Source organism: Lepidochelys olivacea (assembly GCF_965140295.1).
Source record: "Lepidochelys olivacea isolate rLepOli2 genome assembly, chromosome: 10".
In the NCBI taxonomy this organism is placed as follows: domain Eukaryota; kingdom Metazoa; phylum Chordata; order Testudines; family Cheloniidae; genus Lepidochelys; species Lepidochelys olivacea.
In genome coordinates this window covers 16,715,836-16,734,492 of record NC_140420.1, presented here as the reverse complement: position 1 = coordinate 16,734,492, position 18,657 = coordinate 16,715,836, and the positions used below count along the sequence as shown (strand labels likewise).

The 18,657-nt window shown below is 40.3% G+C and overlaps 1 protein-coding gene across 2 annotated transcripts in view; it reads left to right on the top strand.

Moving 5' to 3' along the window:
- Positions 1–11,619, top strand: part of VWA3A (von Willebrand factor A domain containing 3A) — a 63,392-nt gene extending 51,773 nt beyond the window's left edge. The window contains exons 28-34 of one of the 2 annotated variants that reach the window (XM_084641297.1): positions 1,332–1,476; positions 2,633–2,777; positions 4,261–4,412; positions 7,254–7,380; positions 8,034–8,131; positions 9,473–9,539; positions 10,557–11,619. In XM_084641297.1, the coding sequence (XP_084497423.1) occupies positions 1,332–1,476; positions 2,633–2,777; positions 4,261–4,412; positions 7,254–7,380; positions 8,034–8,131; positions 9,473–9,539; positions 10,557–10,565 (743 nt within the window). In that variant the 3' untranslated portion in view covers positions 10,566–11,619. Of the gene's footprint in view, positions 1–1,331; positions 1,477–2,632; positions 2,778–4,260; positions 4,413–7,253; positions 7,585–8,033; positions 8,132–9,472; positions 9,540–10,556 lie in introns of those variants that run through there. The other variant, XR_014713322.1, reaches the window with a different exon arrangement.
- Positions 11,620–18,657: the final 7,038 nt, after the last annotated feature.

Below are 18,657 nucleotides of genomic sequence, written 5' to 3'. Positions count from 1 at the left end.
GACCTTGCAGTGCTGACTACAAAAGTGCCACGTGAATGCCTGTTCTCACTTTCAGGTGACATTGTAAATAAGAAGCAGGCTGTAGTATCTGTAGTAAATGTAAACAAACTTGTTTGTCTTAGCGATTGGCTGAACAAGAAGAAGGACTGAGTGGACTTGTAGGTTCTAAAGTTTTACATTGTTTTGTTTTTGAGTGCAGTTACGTAACACAAATGTAGACTTTTTTTTAAGTTACACTTTCATGATAAAGAGATTGCACTACAGTACTTGTATGAGGTGAATTGAAAAATACTATTTCTTTTGTTTATCATTTTTATAGTGCAAATATTTGCACTGTACACTTTGTATTCTGTGTTGTAATAGAAATCAATATTTGAAAATGTAGAAAAACATCCAAAATATTTCATAAACTTCAATTGGTATTCTATTGTTTAATAGTGCAATTAATCACGATTATTTTTTTTGAGTTAATCACATGAGATAACTGCAATTAATTGACAGCCCTAGTATAACTACATTGCTTAGGCATGTGGACAAAGTGTAGACCTGGCCTTTGACCTGTACATCTTCAAAAGACAAGCCTGGGTGCTTAAATTCACAACTTTGCTAGACACTAAAAAACATGGTCTTAAAGACACTGGATGTATGGGCTTATTACAACAATCTCTCCACTAACTCCCCTTTTTTGTCCAATGACAGAAGGGGTGTCAATGGGCCACTTCATCTTGAATGGTCCCTTAGAAGCTGTGTTAACTATGTATGTTAAATAATTTTTTCCATCTTGTATGTAGTTGTGAAACTCTGAGGGATGTCTACACTGCAATTAGAAACCCGCGGCTGGCCCATGCCAGCTGATGTGGGCTTGCGGGCTCAGGCTAAGGGCTGTTTAACTGAGGTATAAATGTTCTGACTCAGGCTGCAGCCCAAGCTCTGGGACCCTCCCATTTTGCTTTGTCCCAGAGCCCAGGCTTCAGCCTGACGGTCTACACTGCAGTGAAACAGCCCCTTAGCCTGAGCCCCACAAGCCAGAGTCAGCTGGCATGGGTCAGCTGCAGGTTTTTAATTCAGTGTAGACATACCATAAATGCCTTTCACAGACCTGAATAAGAGCTCTGTGTAGCTCAAAAGTTTGTCTTTCACCAACAGAAGTTGATCCTATAAAAGATATACCTCATCCACCTTGTCTTTCTAATATCCTGGCCCAATACAACTACAGTACAACAATGCTGCAAACAATGGAAAATTGAACTGATAATCTCAGCTGAAATAGACTCATTTTATAAATATACTATGAACTGCTATCATGCTCTAAATCTCATGTTCTGGACTAGGAAGCCGGCGATTATTTGGCACCATTTTGGAGACAAAAGTATGCATCTTGATTGATACATCTGGTTCCATGGACCCTTATTTGCAACAGGTCACAAAAGAGCTTACCTCCCTCATCTGGGAACAGCTAAGAAAGAATAATGCTAGGTATGTGTGAAAAGCTGATGACTGAAAGTGGTATAATGCTAAATAGCTAATTAAATGGTATTGAAACACAATAGGAGCAGTTATTAGTAACTAGTACAGAATATATGATTTTTTAAACCAGTATCTATTAAATCTTACATCTTTTCAAAGGATGTAAAGCAGTACATCCTTGATTATTTGAATCTCATTTATCTGAAATGACCTCTTATCCAAAATAGTTTTGTCCCCCAGCATCTGTTGTTTACAAAGATAATTTGATCAAAAACCTTGATTAGCTAAACTTTTTTAAAAATCACCCATTCAGATAATAGAGGTTGAATAGGTCTCAGTATACAGAACATACACTGGCATTGCTTTTTAAAGCAGTGCTAGCATGAGAGGGAGACCATGCCTCAGAATAGACTTGGACAGTCCAGTTAGTTTGCAATCTTTCAGAGAGCACCATTTGAATAAGTGTTGTGAGCTGTTCTCTGATGGAAGGAAAAACACAACTCAGGACTCAGAAGAGAGAGAGAGAGAAGGGAGTACCCACCAGGAAACTCAGTGGAAAGCATGCGCAAGCCCAACCCAATAAAGTACAGTCCAGATGCTAGCTATCATCAGCTGGGAAACCGTGAAAATCTGTAGGCCAGCAAGATGGCAGCCACTGGGGACTGAAAGTAACAGTAACGTATAAGACCACTTGGATGAAATGAACTTCCAATTTATTATTTGTATTACAGTAGCAGCTAGAGGCCCCATGTGAGTTCAGAGCCCCACTGTGTTAAGCACTTTGCAAACACACTATTAAGAGATGATACCTGCACTAATATGCTGACAATCTAACTAGAAAAGACAGTAAAAGGGTCTGAGAAAGGAAATATTGTAACATATAGTTTGCATAGATACATTTTGTAGGTGGGGAGAACTAAGGGATGAAGAGATTAAGTAATTTACCCATGGTCACACAGTGAGTCTATGGCAGAGCTAGGAACTGAACTCAGGTCTCCTCAGTCCCAATCCTGTGCCTTACCCACAAGAGTATTATTCCTCCCAAACTTAACCTAAATATAAAAAATAGAACACATAGGTGCTGACATTTGACACTAAAATATAATTGTGTATTAGGATGCTGATATTGGCATTGTCAATAACAGAATTACATCTTTCTTGCCAGGTTTAACCTGCTGAGATTTGCAGAAGATATAGACACTTGGCAGGAGTTTCTTGTAGAGGCTACAGATGAAACATGTCATGATGCTGTACAATGGGTGTCAAAATTCCAAGCTCATGGCACTACATGCGTCCTTAAGGCTTTGCAGGTTAGTTAACTGTACATCATACTGTGGCAAAATGTGTATTATGATAATAAAAACATTGCTTTACATAACCAAATTATTTTCCAGCAGTAGTGTCAGTTAAGTGCTAATTTAGCACAAAACTCTTGAAAAATGTGTAATATATTGAACAGATCTGGGATCCAAGCCACATTTGGATCCAGTCCTTATCCCAAAGTTCAGAGGTGTTTGGAAACGTCATTTAGTATTGGAGTCAGCAGAAACCTAAAATGTTTCATTCTTTTAGATTAATCCACTAACCCTCTGCACATTCAACCAAAGTTTAGAAAAAAGAGATAACATGCCCATAACTAGTTCTTCAAGAGAAGAGCCCTTGTAATGCCACTTGTTTGGGATATTACATGTGGTTGGGGACAAGTCGGAGCCCCCTAGAAAAGCAGGGTCACTGGGCCATGTACATGCTGCTTTGTGGATCCAAACTGTCACACTTGACAATATATAAAGTGCCATATCCACTCTGCTTCCTTTTTCCACGTAATCAAACATTCACCTAAAGGCTTCAAAGAAGTGGAAAAAGTAGATGAGAAGTGTGAATCTATATGGGCAATCACTTGAAGTACAGTAACTAATAAAAAGAAAAGGAGTACTTGTGGCACCTTAGAGACTAACAAATTTATTTGAGCATAAGCTTTAGCTACAGCTCACGAAAGCTTATGCTCAAATAAATTTGTTAGTCTCTAAGGTGCCACAAGTACTCCTTTTCTTTCCTTTTTGCGGATACAGACCAACACGGCTTCTACCCTGAAACAAGTAACTAATAAGTATCCCTTCTTTCTCTTGTGAGAATTGCCAGAATACTATGAAAGATTAACTCTTAAGAGGTGAATATGTAGAGGGCTAATTAGGGATCCTACGATCCCTAAATTGGAATTAGTTCTGGAAAACAAGTCAAGAGAGTATTACTGGCGAAATGTAAATCTAACTCCAGATTGCCTCCAATTGGGAGTTTTGTAAGACTATCTTAGGTAAGGCTGCACTGGATCTAGTAGAATATAATCTCAGTCCCATCGTCCCAGTACAAGTTTTCTTAGTGAAATACCTGCCAAGTCATAATATTCTGATTTTCAAAGGTTGAGTCCCTACAAGTTCAACTGAAGTCAATAGGGGACTTACTAGCTTAGCTGAAGTCACAAGCTTTCAAAATCAGGACCAACTAGTCTTCCTACCTAGTCTAATTCACTGAGACAGTCTCGGAAGATTATTTTTCCCTGGGTTTATTGTCTTATGTTACGAACATTCTATCAATTTAGAAAAAAAGTTATATCCTTTCTAAACAGTAACTAAGATCCTTTTCATATTCAATATAGTCATTTTCTGTTCCATGAATGTTGATATGATTTGTGTACAGTTACCTAAGTAAACAGGATTTAGAAAACATTACAATAAAGAAGTGAAAATGCTGTTTAAGTGATACCCCAATGTTTAAATTCATTTTCTGCTTTTTCAGAAAGCTTTCTGTTTTCAAGATATAGAGGCACTGTATGTTCTGACCGATGGAAAGCCAGACACCAGCTGCAGTCTCATTCTAAAAGAAGTTGAAAAGATTAGAATGAAACAAACTACTAAAATCCACACCATTTCTTTTAACTGTTCAGACAGGTATATATTACTTTACAGAATAATATGAAATTCATTAAAATTACTAGTTTAGGTATTGTCATTGTAATGCTCCCAATGGTAACACAAGAGCATGAGTACCAACATCAGGGTAGACTGTTAAAAACCAGGGCACGAACTCCTGATTGGTTATGAGTTCTAAACTTAGATTTCATCAGCCAACTGCAAACTCCTCAAGCACTTTAACAGTCTTAAATGGAGTCACAGACAGAGACTCCTTGCATACTCGGGTCTGTCTTGCCACACAGGTGAGCACAGCTCTGTGATAGCTGGCCCTTTATACTAAGCACAGTAATATTCAGGTTACTCCTGATCCCAAAGGAATAGTCACCACAGGTCAATTGCGCTTTAGGTCTGACACCTACAGTGATTGTAACTAATCCTATAGTAAACAATATGAAGACTTATTAGATAGGAAAAGGAAATTGCTTGCTTTAACCTTATAAATAACTCTCCAAACAGACACACAAATGAGTTAGTCTTAGGTTTCAAAAAGTAATAAAGGCTTCTATAACCAGTCATCTCTATTTGTCCTTTAGGGCTAACCTAGGCTAAACCTCTAAGGATCTCTTGCTTATGCCTAGAAACACCTTGCATCCCCAGAGTCCAAGCAGCATAGAGATACCTTGTTCCTTTTGTCTGGGATTTTTATCCCCCTCCTGCCATGTGCTCTGAGCTTCCAACTCAGCTAATAGGACTAGAGCAGAACAGTAATAAGTCTGTAGATGCTACCTACGCTGATGGGAGGGATTCTCCCATCGGTGTAGGTAATACACCTTCCCAAGAGGCGGTAACTAGGTCAATGGAAGAATTTTTCCATTGACCTAGTTCTGTCTACTCTGGCAGTTAGGTTGATTTAACTACACACTTAGGTGTGTGGATTTTTCACATTCGCGAGCAACATAGTTAAGCCAACTTAATTTTCTGGTGTAGACCAGACTATAATTAGTGTCTGTCTCCTGTGTAATGATTCACAGCTACAGAGGCTCACAATGGAGTCTCATATATTACATTACAATATGGAACACCGATATTAACAAGCAAGATTAATGGATGCAGCAACTCAAGCAATCAGTAGAGTCCAAACACTAAGCTCTCATATAATTGTAATACCTACCTATTTTATCAATATTAACCAACAAGTGAGGCAGACAGATTCCAGTTCTGTATCTGTTAGCGTCCAGTTGAGACATGGATGCCATAGCATTAGCTGGCACCTGGCCTGCCAGCATCACAGTCATGTTTTGCGTTTCTTGTTTTCCTGAAACTCTGGATGTGGAGTGTTGTGGTGACTTAACACATACCTTGATTTACAGATTCAGATAATAGGTTGAGCCAGCAATTATGGCTGTTTAAAAACAAACCTTATGTTGTAAACTGAGCAAGTCTCTTAATGTGTAACATATGACATTTGTGTCCTTTATTAATAGTATATCATCCCAACTATACATATAAAATGATGGGGTCTAAATTAGCTGTTACCACTCAAGAAAGGGATCTTGGAGTCCTTGTGGATAGTTCTCTGAAAACATCCACTCAATGTGCAGTAACAGTCAAAAAAGTGACAGAATGCTGGGAATCATTAAGAAAGGGATAGATAATAGGACAGAAAATATCATGTTGCCTCTATATAAATCCATGGTACGCCCACATCAATACTGTGTGCAGATGTTGTTGCCCTATCTCAAAAAAGATATATTGGAATTGGAAAAGGTTCAGAAAAGGGCAACAAAAATTATTAGGGATATGGAATGGCTTCCGTATGAGGAGAGAGTAATAAGACTGGGACTTTTCAGCTTGGAAAAGAGATGGCTAAGGGGAGATATGATTGAGATCTATAAAATCATGACTGGTGTAGAGAAAATAGATAAGGAAGTGTTGTTTACTACTTCTCAAAACACAAAAACTAGGAGTCACCAAATGAAATTAATAGGCAGCAGGTTTAAAACAAATAAAAGGAAGTATTTCTTCACACAAAGCACAATCAGCCTGCGGAACTCTTTGCCAGAGGATGTTGTGAAGGCCAAGACCGTAACAGGTTAAAAAAAGAAATAGATAAGTTCATGGAGGATAGGTCCATCAATGGCTATTAGCCAGGATGGGCAGGGAGGGTATCCCTAGCCTCTGTTTGCCAGAAGCTAGGAATGCGTGACAGATAATGGATCACTTGATGATTACTTGTTCTGTTCATTCCTTCTGGGGCACCTGGCACTGGCCACTGTTGGAAGACAGGATACTGGGCTAGATGGACTTTTGGTCTGACCCAGTAGGGCCCTTCGTATGTTCTTATATTTAATATAACTTTTCTGATCCTAACTTAGACTGAAATTAAATCTCAGTGTCTTTATTTTTGGTGTAGACTTTAGGGGCCAGCTCCTCAATTTGTGTAAATTGTCATAGCTCCGTTGACTTCAATGGGAGTTACGACAGTTTACACTTGTGGAGGACCTGGCCCTAGAGATAGAGATCTATTAAATGACTTACTATGGCAATAAAATAAGTTACTTATTGTACCTGTGATATTTTTCTCCAGTATGTAAATCCACACATTTCTGCCTAGAAGTCTGGGTTCCAGTGCTTATTGCTATGCTGTCCCTATAACTGTTGGTCAAAAGTAACCAGCCTTTGTAGTTTATGATTACTAAGTATTATTATATAATTTATATATCCCCGATAGCTGGAAAAGACTCTACAAATATCTAAATCATTTCTAAGCTTACTCCCCAAACTGCATGCTTAGAAATACAAGAGTCCCTGACAGTAAGACTCTATTAATGCTCAAGAGCAGTCATTACTGGTAATTTACTGCTTCATTGTCAACAGAAGAGCTAATGAATTTCTGAAGAAGCTGGCCTCTCAAACAGGAGGACGCTACCATCGCTGTATTGGAGACATGGATGGACAGTTAGCAGCACACAGAATGTTGACAGAAGGGTTTGATGATGATGATGTATGTTCAATAGTTATTTGGATTGTGTTTCTTTATGGACTGTATATTTTCTTCCAGATCTAAACTACATTTTAAAAAAATAAAATATAAGACTCCCAAGGTATCTTGCACTGAGATGTTTGGGATCCGAACAACAAAATTTAATGTCTGGCTATACCTATTGCCCAGCCACACTGAGGAGGTGAATGAAGCCATCGAAGGAGTGTAAGATGCAAAAGAATTTGGAAATGAGAGCAAACCAAAACCCTGGATCTGAATACCCCCGAGTTTTATCAAAGTTCTGCTGTCCTCACTACCACCTATTTATGTTTTATCCATCTATTATGTCTTGGGTTTAGATTATAAAATATTTAGGACAGGGACTGTCATTTACTGTTTTTTTAAATGTGCTTAACATACTGGGTCTCCAACCTGATTGAGGCCTCCAGGCACTATTGCAATAGAAATGTGTCATAAAAATAAAGACCAGATCCACCTCAAGTAGAATTTGGAGTTAAACACTCTGTTCTATCTCTTCATAAATAGAAGATCTTGTCTGGATCTGGTGAGTGTGAAGTTCAGAAGTTTGGGTTCAGTTATTTATATTTGCTGCCCTAAGATTTGTAAGCGATTGCTGTAGATTCTAGCAACAACATTTTAATTTTATATTTTAGGATCCAGTTTTTCCTTTCTTCGAAGGAGATGATTTAAAGAAACTTGCTCAAGAAGTAGCAAAAGCCAGAAGCTTTTTAATGCAAGCAAAATCCTTTAGGTGTGTATCTATCCAGGATCTTTTAATGAATACTACTTTTCTTTCATAGAGGGAGCCAAGGAGGAAGTTAGATGGTTAAAGAATATCTGGCTACCAATTTCTGCTTACAAAAGAATCATTTTATCTCACCTATATTTGTCTCTTGCACTCATGGCATTATTTTTAAGTGTGAGGAAGGGACATCCATGCAGACTGCCTCCTCTATAGTTTCTGTTCATGTTCTTATACCGCAGCCAATCACCAGTATCTGAGCATCTTCTAGAAGTGCACTGAGCTATGTGACTAATATCTCTGTCTCTTGTGGGTGTGTCTCTCCCTTTTCCTAGGTGAAAAATTCTGTGAGGTTGATCATCTTGTTCAGCTCTCCCCTCTTGCCTACCAAACCAAGGTAGTGTTTGGTGCCTATCTTCTTCAGAGAGAAAAGTGGCTCTATCTGATGTGAGCTTCCTCCTCCCTTGCACTCTCCGTCAGCCTGATGACAGAATCTGAAGCATCAGTCCTACTCTTATCTGCCAACACCAGTACCTGCTCCCTCTGTCTTATCCTCTTGTGACTTCTATGACCCTCCACCATCTTCTGCATAGAATCTCTTTCTACTTGCAACTTTTCTTTCAGCATCTCTGCTTCCTCGCTTCCACATTCTGTCAGGGTCCCACAGGGTTCAGTGCTGTCCCCTCATCACTTCTCTCTGTGTGCTTCAGTTCTAGGCAGCCTAATCTATCCTCATGGTTTATGTTACCATCACTATGCCAGTGACTCCCAGACAATTTCTCTCTCCTCCCCATCCCCTTCCCCTTCTGGATTTCCTGCCACCATTACAAGTTCTTATCACAGAAAGATATGGCACTTATGAAGAACGGCATTACTCATCGGTTAAATTTTGTAAATCATTTATGTAACAAACTTGCATAATTTTACAAACAACCTCATAGTGCTCTGAAAAATATCATCTTAAAAACTATCATCTGTTCTGGTACCCATCAAGTCCACAACAAATTAATTTCAACAAGTACAACTGAACGACAATTGATCCTAATGTCCTTACAATGTCATCCTGATGTCACCCGGGGCCAGGGTCAGTGCTTAAATTGTGCCAGGGCTTATCAGGGCTGAGCCCTGGCACCTCTCAGGTTGGCAATTCATAGCCCCGGCACCTCTGGGCTTGTTGCATAAAGTTATGTAAAAAAAAAAATTGATTGAAGCCCAGCACATCTTTCATTACAAATTAAGCAATGGCCGGAGCTAATTGGAGAGACATAGTAATAACTATATAACTACATACCTTCCTTTAGGAAAAAATGCTGTAATAATTTTACATTCCTTATTTTTCCTTTTAAATAGGTTGCTATTAGAAAAATGGAATTTGGACCAAAAGGACAGTTCTTTTTTAAAAAAAAAAAATCCTCAGGTAACCAGTCAGTACAAAACAAGTCATTGATTGTATATATTTTTATAAGAATGTTGTTTCAAATTAGAATCCCATATTTTCCAACTTTGGAGAGAGTCATTGCTTAATGTAAATAGCTATTCATTCCAGCTGTTTTAGTGTTTAGCTCAATTAGCTTAACAGCAGCACCTAACAAATACATGCACAAGAAAGTTCACAGGTTGTAATGTGTTTTGAGAGGATGAAAAGTGCTATACAGGTGTATGTTTTTATTAAGGGCTCCATGCTTCAGAAAGAATAAATAGCAAAGCTCTTTTGGAGGCGTAGTACCCAATATTATGTGTTTTTGCTGGAATCAAAATTTACAAGAGATTCTAGTACATGTCTCTTGGTAACATGTGACTATCAGGTTATAAAAACTTTAAATAGTAAAGCACAGTGTATATGGGTATCATCAGCATCCAGGTATAGCAGGGTTCAGACAAATGGATTCCAAGATAAAAATGAGAGCACTGTTTACCAAAGTTTTAAATGAACCAAAGATGCAGTGTTCAAGCATGCTCAAGCAGTGTTCAAGCATGCTTCAATGCAGCTCTTCCCTACTTCATTTAATATATTATTTTAATAGGCATGCATTGAGTAAGGAAGCCCTTCTTCACTTGATGTGACTTCAGTGGGACTACTCATATGTTAAAAGTTATGTACTATCTCTGTACTTAATCTGTGCATATGTTTAGGTGCTTTGCCAGGTCAAGGCTGTGACAGAGGTGAAGACTTCCTGCCAGTTGGAGCCTGCAGCTTGGACAGTAAATCAGGCCCAGAATGCACATACAGTTCAACCTTAGGGTTAGGGTTTTGAAAAATGAAGCAAATTTGCAATGTAATTAATAGATAAAATGGGGATACAACTGTTTCTCCTAACTGAGGTTCCAAACATTTTTTACACTGTATTATTGTAATAAGAATTGCTTCAATTAATTGGCATTGTATATTGAGCCTCTTATTTGGTTGTTTGTTGTTTTGTTTTTTTTTTTACAGTTATTTTAAGAGACTCCAGATATTATCCTTGATGGGTAAAAGAGATGGACTATCATCCTAAAAAGAAAATTATTCCCAACGTCTTTATATAGTGATGTCAAGAAACAACTGTTTGCACAGAAAAAAAATAAAGCCTAAAGTTGAAGAGAATGCATTTGCCAAAAAGATTTTGCAAATAACTGTTTTCACTTCTTGATCTAAATTTTCTCTTTGCTGCCATTACAAGTAGGAAGGAAAGATGATTCTAGAAATCAGCAGACCCACAAGCAAGCAATACCCTTTCATGCTGATAAAGTCCAGCTGAATTCAATATGGGTCCAATTCAACTGTCAACTAAAATCAAGGGAGAGACTATCATTGACATTAGTGGTAGTTTGCTCAGATTTCTTTGGTAGCAGTTCCAGAGAGCACTGTTCCCTCTAAGCTGTACACGTGTGCGCGCGCACACAGATCCTAAACCCTGCGCATACAGCAAAACACCGCATACACAAAAATTTGCACAGAAGCACAACAATTTGCACAGAAGACATTTTTTGCGCACACGGCCTGTCAAAAATTAGAGGGAACATTGCCAGAGAGACTGGACATATGTTCACAGGAGTCTTGTGAGAAAATGCAATTCAAACTAATTGCACGGTTCTGAGAGATGCAGAATTTTCCAGCAATTGCATAAAATATGCACTTCTAGCTAGCAAACGTGGGCACCAAGGATGAAACCCTGGCCTCACTGAAGTCAATGGAAGTTTTGCCATTGCCTTTGGGGCCAAGATTTCACCCCAAAAGTTTAAAAGATGTAATATTAAGTAGAAATGGGCCAGAGATGTAAAGTCCAGATAGTGATCTGAGATTTCCCAAAGTCCAGGTGTATATAGATCCCAAATGGTCCCATTGAAATCAGTTGGGCTACTCTCAAGGTAAGATATTACACAGTATGAATAACGGTGTTTGAATCTGGATATATATGACATTGCAAATCCAGACTGCAGTATGTTCTGCGTTAGATGGTGACTGACTCCTATTTAAAGATTTAGAAGCATTTTCTCTCCCTTTTAAATGTTTCCTGTGTCATTTTTCAGTAAGACATTTCTTGCATGTTGTTTTTTGTAAGTTTGACTGATTCAAAATGTCCTTTGAGTGACAGCTCTGTCTGTACAGAGTAATCTTTACAATTTGTCTGTAAAATTATGATTATTAATGGTTTATATAATACTACATTAATGCTACTTATAACTTGACTCAGTGCCCCTTTGTATGGACACCAGTACTAAAGATTGCTACTTGGAATATCAGACTATGATAGACAAAGATGATACCACTTGATTTGAAAGAAGAACAGCTCTCCTTTCAAAAGAGCTAGCCCAGCATGACATTGACATTGCAGCACTCAATGAAACTAGATTGGCAGACAAGGGCATTATTTCAGAACCGGCTGGTAGTTATACCTTCTTTTGGAAGGGAAAAGAACCACACGAAGATAGAATCCATGGAGTGGGAATTGCCATCAAGACCAAACTCTCTTGCAATGTCTTGAAGACTTCCCAATCGGCATCAACAAAAGACTCATGAAATTCCAATTTAAGTTCCAATTAAATTCCAATTAAATCTAAATAAGTTGTGATTTGCTACCATCATCAGTGCATATGTGTCTCCCTTCACTAGCCCTGACGATGCTAAGGCATGGTTCTGTTCTGGTCTCAATTCTCTCATCAAGTCAACACCTCAAAATGACAAACGAATCGTCCTCGGAGACTTCAGTGCAAGAGTAGATAAAGATGATAACAGCTGGCAAGGTGTCATTGAAATAAAAAAAAAATGAGGCTTTCCAAAACTGGCAAAGTTATATTCAGTCCACCTCAAAGAGAGACAGATTCAAACTCCTGCAAAGCACGACAGAAAGACAACTACACGTAATACAAGATAAATGGTGGGAGAAGGTAGCAGAGGACACTCATATGTATGTGGAAACAAATAAGTTCTTTGATTCCTTGAAGCAAGTCTATGGACCTTCAAAGGTGGGCACAGGTTCACTTATGATGGTTGATGATAGGACAGTCACCAAAGATAAACATGGCATGGAACAGAGATGGGTTGAATACTTCAGCCAACTACTGAACGGACCATCCTCAATTGAAACAAGTGCTATTAACCAGATACCTCAAAAGCCTATTCAGCACCACCTTGACTCACCACCCTCACTTGAAGAAATAGAAAAGACAATTAGTATGATGAGCTCAAGGAATTCCTTGGTCAGAGATGGAATACTGGCAGAAATATATAAATCTGCGGGTCCAAAGATGATGATAACACTCCGGAAGATCCTTACTGACATCTGGGACAACAAAGAAATGCCACAAGACTTCAAAGATGCCACAATTATTCCTTTATTAAAAAAAAAACAGTAAAATAGTCTGTGATAACTACCGTGGGATCTCTCTCCTATCTGTCACTGGAAAAAATCTTTCCTCGTGTCCTCCTGAACTGACTGATTTCATCTGTCTCAGAAGCCAATCTACCTGAGACTCAGTGCTGATTCAGACCTGGTCATAGTACCATAGACATGATTTTCAGAATCAGGCAAATATAAGAAAAATGTATCTAACAAAACATGGATCTGTTCAGCGTCTTCATTGATTTGACAAAAGCATTTGATACAGTCAACAGAGAATGATTATGGATGATTGTCAGCAAACTTGGTTGCCCACCAAAACTGGTAAATATCATTCGTTTATTTCATGAAGGGATGCAAGGTCAGGTACTTTTTAATGGAGATCTCACTGACTCCTTTCCAGTTTCAAATGGAGTCAAACAAGGCTGTGTCCTTGCCCCTGTACTGTTCAACCTCTTCTTCACCCAAGTTCTCAACCATGCTACAGATGGGCTCAACAGAGGCATATACATCAGATACAGACATGACAGCTCAGTCTTCAGTCTTATAAGGCATAAAGCAAAAACAAAAGTAACAGAACTACTGATAAGAGATCGGGGATAGCCATGTTAGTCTGTATCCACAAAAACAACAAGGAGTCCGGTGGCACCTTAAAGACTAAATCTGTTAGTCTTTAAGGTGCCACCGGACTCCTTGTTGTTTTTACTAATAAGAGAAGCACTCTTTGCGGATGACTGTGCCCTCCTAGCACACACACAGGGAGATCTCCAGTGCATCGTAGATCACTTCACTGAAGCATCAAAATTATTTGGCCTCACAATCAGCCTGGAGAAAACTGTGGTGTTGCATCAGTCATCTTCACCCCTCCAGGCCATATCCCCCTGGCATCTCCACCAGTGGAACCCAACTAAAGCAAGTTGACAATTTTACCTCTCGCGGCAGCAACATTTCCAGTGCTGGATCTCTTGACAAAGAGATCATGAACAGGATACAGAAAGCTTCTCAGTCATTAGGAAAGCTATGTAACAAAGTCCTGAAAATCCCACAACATAACCCTCTCAACCAAAATAAAACTTTATAATGCTTTTGTGCTCACATCTCTTCTCTATGGCTGTGAGACCTGGACACCATACAAATGGCATATCAAACAGCTAGAGGCCTGCCATATGCAGTCTCTGCATGCCATTATGGGGATCCTCTGTCAGGACAAAATTACCAACCTGGAGGATATCCAAAAGTCAAATGTCACAAGCATTAAGACCATGCTGATAAAAGCCCAACTATGCTCAGTTGGACACATCATTAGGATGCCTGAACATCGATTCCCCAGAAAAATTTTCTATGGAGAATTAGCACAAGGACATTGGAATCAAGACCACCCCAGAAAGCGCTACAAGGACAGTGTCAAGAACAGCATACACTTTGGTGCAATAAAACCAGATGATCAGCGTGGCGACACACAACACTCAGAGTTTTCCAAGCCTTTGAAAAGGACAGAAATGATTGTTAGCCGCAAGAGAAAAGTGTCATACCACTGCTATAGCTACCAAGATGCTCACCAATGACTTTGTCTGCCTGATCTGCTCACGAGCATGTGCATCACGCTTTGGACTTCAGAGTCACTCAAGAATCCACAAAAAGAGAGAGCATGAAAATGTCATAGTTGAATCTATGGACTACTTGAGAATCTGTTATGAGTAGACCCAATTGCTGGGTCCCGTTGCTTCCAAGCCAGCTGGGTCTAGGAAGACAATACCTGAAGGTTTCAGTCAAACTACTCTTAAAAATCTTCAGTGATGGAGATTCCACATCTCTAGGCAATTTATTCCAGTGCTTAACTACCGTGACAGTTAGGAAGTTTTCCTAATGTCCAACCTAAACTGCCCTTTTGCAATTTAAGTCTATTGCCTCTTATACTATCATCAGAGGTTAACGAGAACAATTTTTCTCCCTCATCTTTGTAACAACCTTTTATGTACTTGGCAACTGTTGTGTTCTCCCTCAGTCTTCTCTTCTCCAGACTAAACAAACCCAGTTTTTTCCATACATCATATTTTCTAGACCTTTTAATCATTTTTGTTGCTCTCCTCTGGACTTTCTCCCATTTGTCTAAATCTTTCCTGAGATGTAGCACCCAGAACTGGACACAATACTCCAAGTGGGCCTAATCAGCGCAGAGTAGAGTGGAAGAATTACTTCTTGTGTCTTGCTAACAACACTCCTGCTAATACATACCAGAATGTTATTTGGGGGTTTTTTTTGTTTTGGTTTGGTTTTTTTGCAATAGTGGTACACAGTTGACTTATTTAGCTTGTGATCCATTTTGACTCCCAGATCTCTTTCCCCGGACTCCTTCCTAGGCAGTCATTTCCATTTTGTATCTGTGCAACTGATTGTTCCTCCCTAAGTGGAGTACTTTGCATTTGTCCTTATTGAATTTCATCCTATTTACTTCAGACTATTTCTCTAGTCTTAAAATTAAATTTTGAATTTTAATCCTATCCTCCAAAGCACTTGCAACCCCTCCCAGCTTGGTATCAACCCCAAACTTTATAAGTGTACTCTCTATATGCCAGGGTGGATAACCTGAGCCTGAGAAGGAGCCAGAATTTACCAATATACATTGCCAAAGAGCCACAGTAATACGTCAGCTCCCACCCTGCTCCCAGTGCCTCCCACCCACCAGCAGCCCCACCAATCGGCGCTTCCCATTTCCTCCTCATCAGCTGCTTCGTGGTGTGCAGGAGGCTCTGGGGGGGAAAGGGGAGGAGCGAGGACATGGAAGGCTCAGGGGAGGGGGCGGGAAAGGGTGGAGTGGGGGCAGGATCTGTGGCAGAGCCAGGGGTTGAGCAGTGAGCACCCTGCGGCACATTGGAAAGTTGGCGCCTGTAGCTCCAGCCGTGGAGTTGGTGCCTATACAAGGAGCTGCGTATTAACTTCTGAAGAGCCACAGGTTGTCCACCCCTGCTGTATGCCATTATCTAAATCATTGAAGATATTGAATAGAACTGGATCCAGAACTGAAGCCTCTTTCCCTTTGGCGCTGGCTGATCTACACATGCAGCATGGTACAGGATCATTGGGGCCAAACAGATGTGCTGCCTCCTGGAGCTCAGACCAATTCAGTCCCTTCATCCATTGCAATGCCATCCTCCAATCAGAGGGCAGCTGGCAGCAAGAACTAAGGGAGGGGGGATTTCCTGCCAGTTCTCTAGCCAGCTGGACCTCTGTAAGGGTAGAGAGGCCAGCTTCTCCTGTTTGCTAATCCCCCTCACCAATCAGGACAGAAGCAGTCCTAGGCATTTTGCCCACCGGGCAAAGCCCAAAAAAAAGAAGGGCTGAGCAGTACAATGCCCCTTGGAAGTTGGCACCCAGGGTACTGCACTCCTTGCCTTCCCCCAGAGCCATCCATAAATCAATGGTCCTGTTCAACAGATAGGTTTCTCACGTTGATATAATACAGGGAATGCTCAATCCCATGCCTCTGATGCCCCAGAAACCTCTCTGACTGTCCAGTAAGTGGCACCTTTGTGTGATTTATTTACATTCCTGCTCCTTGTGCAGCAAATTATTTACAGTGCATCTCAGCCTTTAGCCTTTCCTCCATAGACTCATACACTTTAAGGTCAGAAGAGATTGTTGTAATCATCAAGTCTGACCTAGTGCAGGCCACGGAACCTGACCCACCCACTTCTCTAATAGACCCTTAACCTCTGACTGAGTTACTGAAGTCCTCAAATTTTGTTTTAAAGAAAGGAACAGATCGCCCTTCCTTGAGATTGTGGCACACACTGAGCCTAGCTAGCCCATGTCCTCTCACTTGCTTCCTTCCCGTGTCTTTCTTATATCCTTTGACTCATGGACTAATTGGTTCATCAGCCCTCCCAGCCTGATCAGCTAATTAGCTTGCATATCCCCCATCAGCCTTGTCCAGGGGAACTAACCGGTGCCTGTGTGATCAGTGTTACCTGTTAGCTTCCAGCACTGTCACAGTTGCATTAAAGGCAGTGCAAGACCTTGAATATGCTGGTTTTTATTTTTATTCCAGAACTTCATGTCATAGTTATGCAGAGTTCCAGCTCTGAAAACCTCAATGTTTTCAAGTCAGTTCTGTCGTCCTCATAATTTAGGAACTAAGAACACCATTGTACTACATGCTGTATAAACACAGAACAAAAAGACTGTCCCCGTCCCAAGGATCTTCGTCTAAATAACAGAAGTTCTGGTAAGGTGGCTCTGAGAGAAAGCTAAAGGAGAGCTATTTGGGCACAGAGTTCTGGCTGGAAAGGCAGGGTTGTCTGCAACAACAGACAAAGTACATTTCTCCTACTGTGTTCAGGGAAACCAAATTTTGTATATCATCTTTGTAAATAAGATTGCATAAAAAAAATACCTTACTATTGTTAATTTTTCCTTCTAACTGGAAGAACTCAGAAAACCCCAAATTTGGCTAGCCACTTCAGTCAAAAGAGGTAACAGTATAGACAGACCTGGTCATGTGTTATATTAATTTCATGGTTTAAGTCTTGATTGTGTTCATCTAATTATTTGGTCAGTTGTTGATTTCATTCCATATCACTGGCAATTTGTTGATTTATTAATTCAATTCCGGATATGATTCTGATTTGATAATTGTGTTGGTTAATCCTCACTTGGTTTAGTAAAAGTTTAATAGTTTTAATTAGAAGTTTAATTTTAAATTTGCCTTTTATTAATTTGTAATAAAACACACAAAAATAAGAGAGCTGGTTTTTCTTTCAAAACTTCAACAGGGTCAAGATATCAGGGTAAACCTTTAACCCCAGGGTTAAAGGTTGTTTGGTAAAGTATCTAGAAGCTTCTTAGCTCGGTCCCTAAATTTATACCTTTATTCTTTACAACTTTTTACATTACACAATTAGCCTATAGAATTCATTGTCGCAAAATATGATTGTAGTGGGGTGGTCACCTGGTCCTGCCTTAAAGGGCTTAAACAGCCCTGGGAGAGGGCTGTGGCACGGGAAAAGCTGGGCTGATTGGGGCAAGTAGCCTCAGCTGGCTCTATAAAGGGGCTGCTAGGCTGGAGCTAGGTCAGTCTCTCTCTGGTGATAGAGAAAGAAGGACCTGGCTGTCTGGGAACAGAGTAAGGTACCGGAATAGAACAGTGCTGGGGAATAGGGCAAGGGAGCTACAGAGCTCCTGCCTGGAAAAGCCCCAGGCTGCAGGTCTGGCCAAAGGCCTAACAGGTACAGGGGTTGCAGGAGTAGGCAGCAGGTTCAAACCTCCTTTGCCTATGATGAGTGGCACTTACACTGCAGTCGCCCCCAGGGAACAGGGCCTAGGTGATGACTGGCAGTGGCCATAGACTGAGGCGAGGTGGGGGTAGAGGGTTGGGGGTTCCCTGGGGAGGGGAGACCCAGATCTGTGTGGGGTACTGCAGGTGGCAGCACCCCCGTGTGAAAGGGGGCACTGGGGTCCAGGAGGGACTCGGGGCCTAGCGGGAAGCGGGACACTGGCTGGCAGAGGGCGCTCTGGAGGCTGGAATGCTAATTCCCTGGATGACCAGCAGGAGGTGCCTTGGGGGTGAGTCACACAACACTACAATGATCAACACCAAAAGGTTAGCAGGATTTTAAAGGGATTTATATATTTGTATGGACAATGAGATCACAATTACATTAGACAAAATTTTTAAAAAGGGGATTCAAATCCTAATGTTTCAAGGCATAAACCAGT